This window comes from Ixodes scapularis, unplaced genomic scaffold (genome assembly GCF_016920785.2).
Source record: "Ixodes scapularis isolate PalLabHiFi unplaced genomic scaffold, ASM1692078v2 ptg000494l_1__unscaffolded, whole genome shotgun sequence".
In the NCBI taxonomy this organism is placed as follows: Eukaryota; Metazoa; Arthropoda; class Arachnida; order Ixodida; family Ixodidae; genus Ixodes; species Ixodes scapularis.
This window is the reverse complement of record NW_024609989.1, coordinates 769428-783279: the sequence shown is the minus strand read 5'-3', so window position 1 is coordinate 783279 and position 13852 is coordinate 769428. Positions and strand designations below refer to the sequence as shown.

At 47.9% G+C, this 13852-nt stretch overlaps 3 protein-coding genes across 3 annotated transcripts; 2 read left to right on the top strand and 1 right to left on the bottom strand.

Annotated features, from left to right (window-relative positions):
- The first annotated feature begins 1523 nt into the window (after positions 1–1523).
- Positions 1524–5723, top strand: LOC121834087. The gene is made up of 4 exons (XM_042287831.1): positions 1524–2016; positions 4335–4457; positions 5429–5651; positions 5699–5723. Exons 1-4 carry the CDS (start codon positions 1797–1799, stop codon positions 5721–5723), a joined length of 591 nt encoding a protein of 196 aa, XP_042143765.1. The 5' UTR covers positions 1524–1796.
- LOC121834094 lies at positions 5719–6585 on the top strand. The gene has a single exon (XM_042287842.1). The coding sequence runs from the start codon at positions 5764–5766 to the stop codon at positions 6502–6504; it is 741 nt and encodes a 246-aa protein (XP_042143776.1). The 5' UTR covers positions 5719–5763; the 3' UTR covers positions 6505–6585.
- Positions 6586–9673: 3088 nt separating this feature from the next.
- LOC121834092 lies at positions 9674–12294 on the bottom strand. Its single transcript, XM_042287836.1, has 3 exons — positions 11931–12294; positions 11252–11367; positions 9674–10938 (listed from the first exon to the last, which is right to left on the bottom strand). The coding sequence occupies exons 1-3, from the start codon at positions 12254–12256 to the stop codon at positions 9824–9826; spliced, it is 1557 nt and encodes a 518-aa protein (XP_042143770.1). The 5' UTR covers positions 12257–12294; the 3' UTR covers positions 9674–9823.
- Between the last annotated feature and the right edge of the window lie 1558 nt (positions 12295–13852).

Below are 13852 nucleotides of genomic sequence, written 5' to 3'. Positions count from 1 at the left end.
TTTATCGCAGCGTGGATGATGTTGGAACCGTATAGACATGGGTCGAAATAGAGCAAGCATCTTGGGCAGCTACGCGATCATGCTAAAGGCGCAAACGAAAGACCGTTCTGCAATCGGCAAAGCGAAGAAAATGCTGACTTAGGTTTTCAGTAACTACGCTCAAGCGTCCACGAAACGTCCTTTGATTAAGATGTGTTCGCGGAGCAGAGAGCAGTGAGAGTATCAAAAGACTGATCTGACTTCGCCTCGAATTCAAGGACAACGCAGGGCTTCGAGCGCATTAATTCCAAATATCGAGTCAAATAGCGCATTTAGAAATCCCTCTCGGACGGAATGCTTATTTTACACGTTCTACGGCATTTATTCATCTCCGATGGCGTTGTGTTTTCCACGGCCTCGACGGAAACCCGCGGAGCTTCACGCCTGCTAAGCTTTAAAAGTTGGGTTGTGTGTATGTTCATACAGCCTAGAACCTGGTCTGCCTCAACGGGAAACGAGTCTCCCAGCTGTAAATGAGACATTTAGCCAGTGCAGTACAACCCCTAGCCTGGGGTCTTTAACGTGCATCACGCAGAACCCAGGATCCTGGGTACTGCAGCGTGAGCTTTCGCTCCACGTGCTCCGAGCTAGTGTGCGTCAGCCCACTCGGCCACCGATTCCCTGCCTGCTAAGCTTCCGGTATTGCAACAGTCCGGTACGCAACATGGAGTAGAAAACGGTCTACTACAATCCACCACTTTCCGAGTTTCCGGTTCGAGGGTAACCCGAGGCACATGTTGCCAGGCCGGATTAGTGGCGTAGGAAAACAAAGTCTCCATCTTGCGCTAGTCTGAGGCTCCCGGCACCATCCCGACGTCGTTCGATACGATGCCGACGCACTGTGTCGCGTTTGGGTGTCGAAACTGGCATCGGAAGGGGGAGGGGAAGAGCTTCTTTTGCTTTCCCTCTGCGAAATTCGACCCAAATCGAAGAGCGGCGTGGGTAAACGCGGTGAAGCGGGCTCACCCGACAGACCCGAGGAAGGCTTGGGAGCCGAGCCAGCAGTCCCGATTATGTGGGGCGCACTTCGTCACTGGTAAGTCGCTTCAATCGCAGCTGAGAAAAACAAACACAAAGCGTTGGGTAGTTGCATGATCGTTACATTGCCGCTCTATCAAACAGGAAAACCGTCGCTGGATAGGCAGCACCCGGACCATGTGCCGACTATCTTTGCTCACCGGAAACAGCAGCCATCTCTCGATCGCTACGAGCGATGGAAACATCGCGGGTCCACTGAAGGTACGAAGTGACGATGGTCATAAAGGCGCGTTCACGCTGTGGAATTTTACTCGCGTTTTGAATTCGCCGTCTGAACAAGACAAGAAAAAAGACGTGCGTCTCGTAAAAAGGATGCGCGCGTTCATCGCTTCTGGAGCGACCTTTTCTAATGCCAGTTCTTGGAAATGTATGCCCGCCGACGTTTTTGTTGTGTTTGCGCTTATTAACTCCTCTGCCTGACGACGGTTGATCGGTATTGACTGGACTTTATAATCGTGCGCATATGGAAGCGCGAAATCTGCCTATATAACAGTCAGTGCACCAACTAGCCATTTTACATGACGAACTCATCTAATCGCGAGCTAGTAGTATTAAACAGCATCTTCTGGTTTGTGTGTGTCCTTGCTCGTCAACCTCAAACAAGCATAACCTTGCGCGTTTCATTTTCCAGTAAGTCCAAGTGGCCTGTACCAAACTGAGAATGTGGGCAAATCACCATAATCACACTCTAGCTTTACTTGTTTCGCCTCTGATATTGTATGTCATCTTCAAACAACGAACCAGTACGAAGTGCTGGTTCTGCGTGCGTGCAGCAGGGAGCATCACAGCCAGCAGCCCAGCCTTCTGCAGCAGCAGTACCCTCCTTGGCCCTTGCTAAGGAGCTCCCAGTTGCCGACCCCCTTCCAGAAGGTTCCGGCGGTAACCCATTCCCGTGCTCAATCTCAACGGGTATTTCGAACGTAGAGCCACTGCCCGAAGGTAAGGATCGACTACTAACTCAGTCATTGCTACTAAATTATTATTATTAGATGCGGGGCTTATTCCCTTGCCTTGTTTTCTTGAGATAGTGTTCGCAGGACCCAGTGAAAGAATGTTAGGTGACACACCATCCTGAGATGATGCCGACAGAGCACCAGACCATGCGGAGGACACAAATCTAGCCACATTCTACTTCTACAATTTTTTTTAGGAACAGATATAATTTTATACCTGTTTTCACATCAAGAACCGTAGTAAAAAAAGTTCGCCGCCTTGTGGAGCATTACTGATTTCCACCTTTATGTAGAGAATTAAGATATATGTAGGTGCATTCTAGGTTAGATGTATGTTATCTTATCAAGACGTACACATTCCAAACTCCAAAAAGCGTTGCTTTTTTCTCTGATAACTAAATCTTGTAAGAACTACTTTGCCCTGCGTATGAACAATGCGCAAGACTCGCTTTTCTCTTGAGGTGAAAACAGATGTAGGTGCGACACACTTAAAAAGAGAAACGATTTAGACATTGCATGAGTGAAGTAAACATTCAAGAATGCTAGCACTAATCATTTCACATCCCTGAAGTAGAAAAGTAAAATAATTGCTTCTCTAAAATGCTATGCACCAATAGTGCAGACGGGCACGAGCAAACACGTAGGCAAGAATGTTTCCCTTCCAAGTGCTGTCATGTTGTCGTTGCACCAAATAGCTCGTCTCTTCGAGGACGTGTTGGTACACCATCGGGACATGCGTCTAGACCGCTGCAACCACGGTAGCACTCCACATGCACAATGAATTTTCACTCAGTCTGCCATGCCACGCCAACGTTGATCTCTGGCAAAGTGCTTGCCAGCGGGTCGCGGCCGCCGGGCATACACGTGACAGCTCTCTTCTTGAAACGTGATTGGTCGCTTCTTTCAGTCGCTCGAGACGCAGCATAGAAGTTTGACCCGATCCTACTTGCTCCGTTAGAAACGACCGGGTGCTTGGTGCTCCGTTGCTATGACAACTCGTCGTTGCAACATTGTTGGAGTTTGTAAATGTTCTGGCTGCCCCAAATGCAGATGCGTGAACGGGCCTTTTTTCATCTACGCTCATTGGTTCAAGAAACCTGCATGTGACCACGACTTCAGTTTTTGTCTTTTGACTTGTCAGCTGGCCCATTGCCTTTGTCTGATATGATTATAGCAAGTTGCTCTAATCATACTCCAGGGCCCGTTTGCTCAAAGCGCTAGCCGCGGCTAAAGTTAGCCGCAGTACCTAGGAGAGGGATTTTGAAATCCCGTGACTGGCTCGGTAGGAATGCGGGGAAACATGGCGGCACCCCAGTGAGTAAGCGCCGCTCGCTTTGGAAATAATATATCCTTGTAGCTGCAATATCGGGCGTGTTAGTCAGCAACTAATGGTGCAGGAGGCTTTCAGTTTGCCTTACCTCACTTAAATTGCAAAGCATGAGCAATGACCTCGCCACATTATTTAGATAGTCTTTCGATTCTGGCCATTCCCTAGCCTAAATGAACGCGATAATTGTCGGCACGGCAACGTCTTTGGAAGGTGGATTGCCTTGTCTCAATCGGCCGGGTATTGATAGCATACAAAAGCAGACAGCACCTCAATAGACCTTTTTCTAAATTTCCCAAGCGCCGAGGTCCATGCTACGAGTGTAGTTACATGCATTGCACGTGCTGGCGTCTGCAGTAGTAATTGTTCTAAAGCAAAAAGTCGAAAACAAATTTTGCCTTGCACGCGCGTTCGTCAAAGCCTTATTATGATTATTTACTTGGAATCTATGGTCCGCGGGCAGGCCGCAGAATTACACTACCAGCGTTCTCGATGCTTGGGCAATTTAGAAAAAGGTCTATTGGAATGCTGTCTGCTTTTGTGTGCTATCAATACCCGGCCGATTGAGTCAAGGCAACCCACTTTCCAAAGACGCTACCATCTCGACAATTACCGCGTTCATTTAGGCTTAGGAAGGCCAAAATCAAGACCATCTAAAAAAATGCGGCGAGGTCATTGCTCATGCTTTGCGATTTAAGTGAGGTAAGGCAAAGCAAAAGCCTCCTGCACCATTCGTTGCTGACTAACGCGCCTGATATTGCAGCTTCAACAACATATTTGTTCCAAAGCGAGCAGCGCTCACTCACCGGGGCACCGTCATGTTTCCCCGCATCCCTACCGAGCCAGTCACGTGATTTAAAAATCCCTCTCCTAGTTACTGCGGCTAACTTTAGCCGCGGTTAGTGCTTCGAGCAAACAGGCCCAGCCTTGCTTGTTTTGTCACTAAAATTTTGTGTCCTTCTTGAACAACAATCCAGCCCCAAGGAGTGGTGCTGTCTCCACCTGTGTGCAGCAGGTAGCTGCACAGCTGGCAAGTGACGTCTCTTTGGAGATGCCTGAAGAGGCGGTGGAAGACCCATGCACTCAAGACTCCATAAAAGGTGTTAATTTAATTGTTTGGCTGGAGTGTTCAGACCTCGAGGTCTACAAAGGCACTGCAAAATAAATTAGGATTCCCAAAAAGATTGGATCATAGGCAGCTGTGCCATCACAACAAATATTGACTCATGGGACTATGAGCTGCTGCTACACACCAGCATGTGTACTAGGTGGTTGCTGTGATACCGTGAAGGAAATTAAGTATTTAGATTATTATAGCCCTTCATATACATTTTTGAACTAAGGAAATAGCTTAACTCTGCTTAGGACATCGGAAAGAAGTTTGCTTTCTTTATTTGTTAAATGCGATAACATTTCTTTCGACTACCCCCCCCCCCTTCCTGTTATCTCAGTAAAATTATGTAAGTCTTATAACAAAGAATGACTGTGTATGTGCAGGATTAATTAAAGAAGATACAGTATATGCACCAGTCTACACTAGCTCCCAATTATGAGCTTGATGCTGTACACCTGTGCAATCTGCTACTGGATGGTGTAGATGACAACGTTTCAGCTGCAGTACATAAGTCACGCAGCTGACATGGAGTGAATGCATGACGTATGTATGAGCCCCCTGCATTTCATCACGAAATTACGCGTTTGCAAGTTTGGTCTTAGGGAGCCACCATCTTGCCCAGGGGGGTGCGCTTGGGTGTGGCCATAATCAGATTATGACGCGTCCAAGCGCACCTCAACCGAGCAGGATGACAGTGCCCTGAAGCCGGACTTGCAAACATGCATAGAAGCTCTCCACAGGGGTACCAGTTAAAGCTACCCACTCCTGCTCATACTATTGTCAGTTAGTCATTGCGAGGGTAAGGTATAGTGTTGGCATGCTTTGCCCTCCATTTGGCACCAGCAAAAATTTAGTGTACTTTGAGCTTACAAGTAAATTCAGATGACACATTATGTGCAGAATAGGGCAACTTCACTCAGCATAAGATTCATGTATCTATCTGTGCTCCCTTTACAGAAATGGAGAAGGATGCCGCTGTCGGCCTAATCATGATGGCTGGGAATCCTGAGGTGTCCAAGCTGCGTGACCTGCAGATGGCCAAAATGCAGCAGGTCATTCTTGATCTGCAAGCAGACAAACAACGTCTCGAAAGGCAGGTTTGCCACCTGCAAGCCAGGCAGCTTAGTCTCAACACTATCCAGGAGCCTAAGAACTGTTTATATTATACTGGGCTGCCTGAGTTTTCAGTTTTTCAGAATTTCTTTAATTTTCTTGAGCTTCCGGCAGCCAAGATGACCTACTGGTTAGGTAACAGAAAGACAGCTGGTGAGACCAAAGACCGCACACGGGAAATGTCTCTGATTGACGAGTTTTTTATGGTCCTCGTGCGGTTAAGGACAGGGATGGCAGGCAAGGAACTGGCCCGCAACTTCAACATTTCTGAAGGGCAGGTAAGCAAGGTGTTTGTTACGTGGATCAAGTTTCTCCAGCGACAGTTAAGGGTACTGTTACAGTTTCCGACAGTTGCTGAGATTCAGCCCAGCCTCCCTAATGCCTTCCACAAGTTTTCTAACACGAGGGCTGTCCTTGATGGAACTGAGGTACGTATCCAGAAGCCGTCGTCGTTGCTTGCTCAGAGGCAGACCTTCTCGCCCTACAAACACTACAACACCTACAAAGCGGTTGTTGGATGTACACCCGAAGGGTACATTTGCCATGTTTCACAACTGTGGGGTGGGACTGTGTCAGACAGAATGATAGTTGAGGAGAGTGGGCTCGTGGATCAGTTGGAGTCGGGCGATGCCATCATGGTAGACAAGGGATTCAAATTTAATAGCCTACCACCTGGAGTGCAAGTGCACATTCCGTGTTTCAGGCAGCCGAACGAACCTCAGATGCCGGAGGAAGATGTGGCACACACCCGGCGGGTGGCCAGTGCACGTGTAGTTATTGAACGCGCAATCGGAAGGATTAAGCAATTTCACTTCCTTGATCGACCCTTCCCCATCTCCATGATAGATATTGCAGATGAGGCGTTTCAGGTTTGTTGCTTTTTAAGCAACTTTCGTATGCCACTCAGCCGTGCTGAGTAGCAGCAGGACATATGTGTCGGCTTCAGTGGCAACCTTCAGCTTGATAAACATTTTAGAATAACTTCCTTTTTGTGGTTGAACTCCAGGGTTTTATTTTTAAATGCAGCACGTCGGAGATGGTTTTGAGGTACTCTAAATGGACCACAGGGTTCCGGAAAAGTTCTCACTTTAGAGCCATCAGTGAGCAGCGAGAACTCATCCGCTCGCGACCACGTGCTGGCGGGCGCCGCGCAAACAATATGGTAAAAGTAGGAAAGTCTCATCCGGGTCCGGCCACACCCGTCCGGCCCTGTCCCCCTCCCCCTCCGGCTTCTGGCGGCTGTTCGCGGTAGCAGAGAGAGCCGACGCTTTTGTGGATCTAGGATAGATGGCGCCACTAAAATTCCGTATAGTAAAAGTTTTGTCGATGATACCAGATTTTTGACGCATTTATATGCATTTTGGAAGTACAACATTTATAGAAAAGTTACCTTTTATCGAGCAGGTATTCGCACAACTTGCTATCTTTCTACAAGACTCCCCATTGACGTCACGCCGCGTGTTTCTCATGGCCGCCGCTCGCGGCTGCAGGTCGGGGAATACGTATTCTAAGTTTTGCCTCGCTAGTATGTGGCGGAATCGCAACATTTCGACGAAAGGAGGTGTGTTTTCTGTCATTTGTGACAAGGTGAACAATATCAAAAGCAGAAGATGCCAATTCTTTCAACGTTAAAATCGTTGCACAGCTCCTTTAATATTAATGTAATAGAAGGTTGTTTCTCGTGCACCAACGACTTCGGTTTTGGAATAATACCCTGGAACAGTAACACAATGCATCTCGCCCCTCTTTTCACTATTTGTCTCGTGCCCTTAAAGGGATACTACAACGAAATTTCGGCGCTCATTTTTTGGTCTATATGTGTTCAAAAAAGCAGCATCACATCGAACATACCAATATCTTTTTAAAAAAGTCATGAAAAGAAATTTAAAACGAATTAAACGATTAACAAAGAGCACCTGGTGGATGTCGCTAACGCCGCGCTTGTAATGCCCGTCTAGGAACCTTGACAGCTAGTGACGGAGGTTGTCTCGTCTCCAGCCACTACGAGAGAAGAGGGGCAGGAGGAATTCCCCTCTTCCCGAGAATGCCTTTTGTGTGTCGCAGAAGTCGCTATTGTCCCCCTACAAGATTATAGAAGATTAACCCGTCACTCAAAATTCGTACAAAAGCAGCCGCTTCGGTGGCTGGAACGACTAGGCCATCCTCTCGACGTCAGTCTCGCCGTAGCTTTGCTCGTCTTGAGACGACCTACGTCACGATTGCGTTGGATGTCACGTGTTCTCCGCTCGGCCTTCTCCGAGCGCTTGCCAGAGTGCGCCGTTTATAACGAAAAATACAGCCACCAGGCTCAAAATACAAACGTGCCATTGTCATTTACGGATATTGTGGATCATATTCAACCTATTTTTGAACACGACGGGAATATTTCAAATTTCGTTGAAGTATCCCTTTAACTCTCACTGGGGGACATCCCCTTTAGATGAGAGAAATTTTGCAGTACGACCGCTAGCATATGGTCTCTAACGTGCATCATGCAGTAGTAATAACACTAACGCATCCTGGTTTGATGCTCATAAAAATTAACGGGGGTGGTAATCGTACCTAGGATCCCTGGGCTTTGTGACTAGAGCTTTCGCTTTACATGCTTTGTGCTGTGACATGCTATGCTCCATTTCACAATAACTTGGCGAACTATGGAGGCTGCGGCCCCCATGATCCAATAAGAGCGTCGGAGCAAGTCACATGATAAGACTCCATGGTTGAGGCCTCCGAGGCGTCGTTTTTGGGGGCACCGAGATGTCGCCAAAGAGTTGTTCAATGTTTCATTTCTTTCTTTTTTGTGCTAACTGAACTTGAGTGATTCCATCTTTATTAAGAATAAATATAAAAAAATTAATGAAAAAAAATATTGACAAATTTTAATATTTAAACCGAAAAAGTAATGCGACATTTGTATTCAGTTCGATTTTTTTTTCTTCTTGTAGTGCCGTGGCCGTTGGTGATTGCAGCCGTGTAATCAGCCGCTTGCAGGGCAACTATGGTCGAAAACGGAACCAAAATAAATTACTGGTACCGCTTTAGTGGCACAACTCTCGGCCTGCAGACAACAGCCAGTTCCTTGGTGCAGTGACACACACGCTTCCGCTATGTGGTTTTATGTGCCTCGCTCCGACGCTCTTATTGGGTCGCGGAAGCTGTAAGCTCCACAGTTCGCCAAGTTACTATGAAACAGAGTAGCACACTTGGTCACCGTTCCCCCCTAGTGCCTGCCATGATTGTCCTTAATCACATTTGGCTGTGATCCGCAATTGGCATACGAGTTTAGATTAGATATATCAAAGTATTAGATGTCCTCATTTCATTATTTCATGTGTGTGGTCTTTGGTCTCAATGTCTAATGGGCTGTGCATTTTTTTGTATGATTATACATCTTGCCAGTGTGTTTTAGGAGTGCAACAATTATTATGACTATAGCTGCTTTTTACAGTGTCGATCTAAAACTCACTTTCTTCCTTATGCAGTTCGGGCTATTGCTGCCTCATAGTTAGTGTGTTGAGTTCGGTCATATTGTGCATCAATTTTTACTTAAATCTGCTATGTGGGAAGTACATGAATAGATAACGTCAATTATCTGCTGTGCATCACTGTTCACATTTATGATTCTAGTAACTTTGTACAGCGTTATCTAGAACTTGCTCTTTGGCTTTAGTTTAGTATGCAGTTTGGGTGATTACTGCCTCGGAGTCTTTGTGTTCAGCTGGGTTATGTCCAGAGTTTCCTTATTTGAAAAACTCTCATGCACCAATCTTTGGTGTTTGAATATATTGCTTGGGAAGTACATGAGTAGCTAGTGTGAATTCTCTGTTGTGCATCAATAGCGAGATTAAAGTTTGAATAAGCCAACGAAGTTTTGGCTACTTCGGGTCTTTTTACCTGCAAAGTCGATTGTAATGTTAATGACTTTGACACGCTACCTCAACAAATCATGTGTTAATACAAGTTGGAGCTAGAAAATCTTTTTTTTTTGTTGTTTTTTACTCTGAACAGTCTAAGAAGGAATTAGCTCTGCTTGTTTATAGGCAAATGGTTTTCTATTTATTGTAATAAACTGTAAAAATGTAAACCACCACACCCTGTGTCCTGTTTTTCTGCAGTAAACACCATTCTCAAAGACACGGGAGTGGCTACAAAAGCACTGCCCCTGACAAGCATATTTATTTGGCTCTGAAAAGAGCCGTTGTGACTTGGAGAAGCCTCGGGCTTCATGCAGGCGCTCCTTCACTCCAGCCTACGCAGCTTCTTTTTCAGTCCGGGACCGTCCTCCACCACATAAAACCCTTTGCAGAACTTCTTGAAGGAGACGTACTGGCCGCGAGCTATCAGGGCTCTTCGACGCCTCACACGGCCCGTTACCACTTCTGGGAATAGGGCATGCTTGGCGAAGTAGATAAGCCCTGGCAGCAGTGCTCCATCAACGAACTTCTTGTCGAAGGCGATGGTCTCGACGTGCGTCGAATTGGCAACAGTCGTGTTGTTAGTCCAAAAAACAAAATCGCACCACTGGTGTCCGGTCACTGCCATCTGCCCTTGCACCTGGTAGAAGTAGGCGTGAGTCTTCTTCAGTCGTACCACGCCATCCACAACTTCGCAGCAGAACTTCTTGTCCTTGCATGCCTCCATTGGTGTTAGCCCAATCTTCGAAGCCGGACACTTCACCTCCAAAAGGCCCTCTTCGTTGTCCTTCCTCACGATGCGGTCGGGCGATGCTGCAATGAAGCTGCACTCTGGGTGAATGTGCAGCCCAGTCTCGCGGATCTCGACGGGAGTGTCGAATGCTGCCATGAGTGATGCATAGGCTGAGACTGCGGTACCCTCGTGCGTCCTCCCATAGCGCATGGCCTCACTTGAGGCATCTGGGCTCGGGTACAAAATACCCTTGACCAGGTACTCGGGCTTGACACACTTGATGACAGCAGAGAAGACTGATGCCGTAATCCTGCCCTGCCGCTCTTTGTGCCACCTTGGATTATTGGCTTGACCGATGGTGGACCGGGTCACTTGTTCCCTCTCTTCCTCCGTCAATGTTGGAAGGGACTCCATGTGTTTTGCAACAACGTCCCGGGCATTCTCACTCCACAAATCTTCATCATCTTGGATGGGGAGCACTGGTGCCGCTGGTCCAAGTTGCTGTACACCACTGTACAGAAGCCACTGGAGGCCCGGTGTAGACACACTGAGGGCATCTCGCAGTTGCTGAATCTCCTCAGCCGAAGCAACACCAACATTCTCACAAGGGTCAAAAGAGCGTCGTTTCTTCTGCTTCACCGGCCTGTTGATCAGGTACTTGTGGAACGTGATGTCTGCAAGTGGCACCAGGGGAGCAGGCTTCTTGGCTGCAAAGAGAAATTTTGTCAGTTCAGTTCTAAAATAAGCCACATCTAGGTTTTCCATCTTGTAATCATGTTAATAGCTTATCATCCAAGCTGCTTTATGTAGAAAATGTAGAGTTTCACTTTCATGAAAACGAACACAAAAAGCATTGGCTGTTTGGTTCCACATTTATCTAGCAATGGATGTGAGCTTGGCTAAATAATTAAGACAGCTTGGACGTTGGTCTTATTCTCCAATATATTAGGTACGAAGTATTAACATATTTCTGAGCAAAAGATTCCTATGGAGCCTCTTTAAGGGCCGTAGTGTACACACCTTCAGCAGGCACAATCCAGGTGCAGGGTATGTCGGTGCAGCTCGTCGAGCAGGCGTTGCAGCTCTCTTCGGCATAGAGCAGCAGTGCTGCAATATGTTGGCAGGACTGGCTTTTCCTGGAAAATCGAGGCAGTCAACCAAGACCAAATTAGCGGGATTATAGCTGCACGCGTAGCAGCTCTTGGTTGCCTTCGTTGTACACAGGCTGTCGGTGCATGATGGAGACATGCATCTTTTACACTACCTAAGCCAAGGAGCAAGCACTGCGAGCATGAGCGATAAACCACATGAGTTTGCTGCTATACTCTTTTTCACCTTGTGTTGTACCGCAGGAAAGGCTATACGCGCGAGCTCCTTGCTCTATGGCACATCTCGGCGGCACAAGCTCCCGTGCACCGAGGGCAACTGCCAACGCTATGAGCTCGCGCTTCTAGCCGTCGCTGCGGTACAACATAAGGTGAAACGGAGCATAGCACGATGGGGTTTGTCTTGGCCAATGTAACTCGCGTGTATTCGATGAAATGAGCCTGGGCGAACCGGGTATCGCTTCCCAGGTTTCAAGGAGTGACCGATCTCGCTGCTTACGCGTTGGGGATAGCGTGAGCGGAACGCAATTAGCCTTGCTTATAATAGGTTTGCGCATGACTTTTAACGCATGTAAAAGCAAAATATCGCTCACCCAGCAACACAGCTGCAAGTGCCGCCGATGACGCTCCCGGTCCCTCTGGCGAACCACGCCGAGACTGTGTACGGCGCCTTCTTCATTGACGGCAGGCAGACGCCCCGGACGAGACCGATCCGGGAATCGTCCGATGTGTTCCATCGGACGTTCCGGACGTAGCCTTCTTCTTTGAAGGCCCATCCCCGGTGAGCTTGTCGGAGCGAGTCCGTCTTGCGGTGAAGGTACCGCCACACTTCATCTTGCGAGAGGTTGGCGAACGGCGGAGCGTTCTCAGTCCAGCCGTCGGGTGGGAACGGGAACGGGATGCTGCCGTCCTCGGCCATCCTCAACAGTTGCCGAAAGGTAGCCGAGCTACGAATACTAGGCGGAAAAGTGGCGTGCAAGAACAATGGACCTCGCAACGTGTACAATTCAAGCCTAATGGCGGGCGTGTTTTCATACGAAGAACGCCTCGAACCCAGTTTTCGCTAGTTCGGACGTCTCCCAACAGGTAGCGCCACTTCTGCGGAAAAAGGTGGATTGCCTAATAGGCAACTGTAGTAGACCGTTTTTCTCCTCCGCTTCGCTATCTGTGAATAAAACGCCGCAGCTGCGCAGGCGCGCCGCCAGCTTTGTCTGCATAGGTCAAGGTTTTGTGGCGGATTATGGAGCACTATCCGGGTGCTTAGCGGGCTGAGGAAACGGCCTACTACAATTCCAATCTCGAACAGCCCAACGAGAAGTCAGGCTCGCGAGAGGGTCTTCCCAGTGTTGCAAATATTTTGAGCTAAATGGTACAATGGTGCAATGCGCTTCCCAAATACAGCTATCCGCTGTGGAAGCATCTGTCTTGTTTAGTTTGTTTGTGTTTTAAATTTGTTAGAAAATTCATAACCAAAACGAAGTTTTTCCAGATTTTATATTTTCCGGAAATCATCCCGGTCATGTTCACTGAACTTTTAGTACGGCAGTTATCCCACGCGGATCTTTCTTCTTTTTTTTTTTTTTTGTCAAGTTGATGACGCACGCTGCCAGGATCACTCTCCGACATGTCCGTGGGTTACCCTCCTTTTTCTCAGAAATGGGAAAGGGAGGGTGAAAACTAATGGTGAATTCCACTCGTAGATCTGGAGCGCTTTCCAAAATCCGCGAAGGAGGCAAAATTCCGCTCCGTGGGACCCGCTCCGAATCGACGAGGGGAAGATAAACTTGCATTTTTGGAGCGACCTCCCCCTCACCCCTCCCCACCCCTTCTCCCTCCGCCGTACAAAATGGCCTCTCCTCGAACTTGACCAGCCCACCAACGCCTCAGCCGGCTGATCTTTCCGACGACCAGTGACGACTGTCACTGCTTAGCTGCGGAAGTAACACGCGACACAGGCCGGGCGAAATTATGCGTACCACGGCGCCCATGTCACAAATAACGAAGACATCCGCGTTCGGTACCGTCACATTAAAGTCCCTCGATAAGAGCTTTCTACAAGTAGCGATATTCTTTGAAGCGCCGACTGCGTGACGGTGCAGGTTTTAGGAAGCGAATGGCGGCCACATAGCAGAGGTCTGTACTGAATTCCGCCATTTGCTTCCAGCGGAATGTGCTTTGTCATTTGTATCGGTTTTCATTACTTGTAAAAGATGTAGTATATTAAGGGACTTTACGTCACATACCTTTCGGCCGCGGACAGCGATTGCCAGCGGTGGAGTTCAGATTTGTAGTGCGGCTTCAATAAACCCAGAGGTCACAAACCATCACTTGCGCGGCCGTTGCCTAACTACTTCTTGCTTTATTTCACGGGAAAACGCCGACGGAATGCAGTGTAAAAAGGTAAACAATCATGCTGGCTGCAGAATGAATAGGCCTAACCTTGCGTCTGCCTCCGGCTTTTCTGTCGTTCTTCCTCTCACGATCACAGATGTCAGCGCTTACGATTTGCCACACT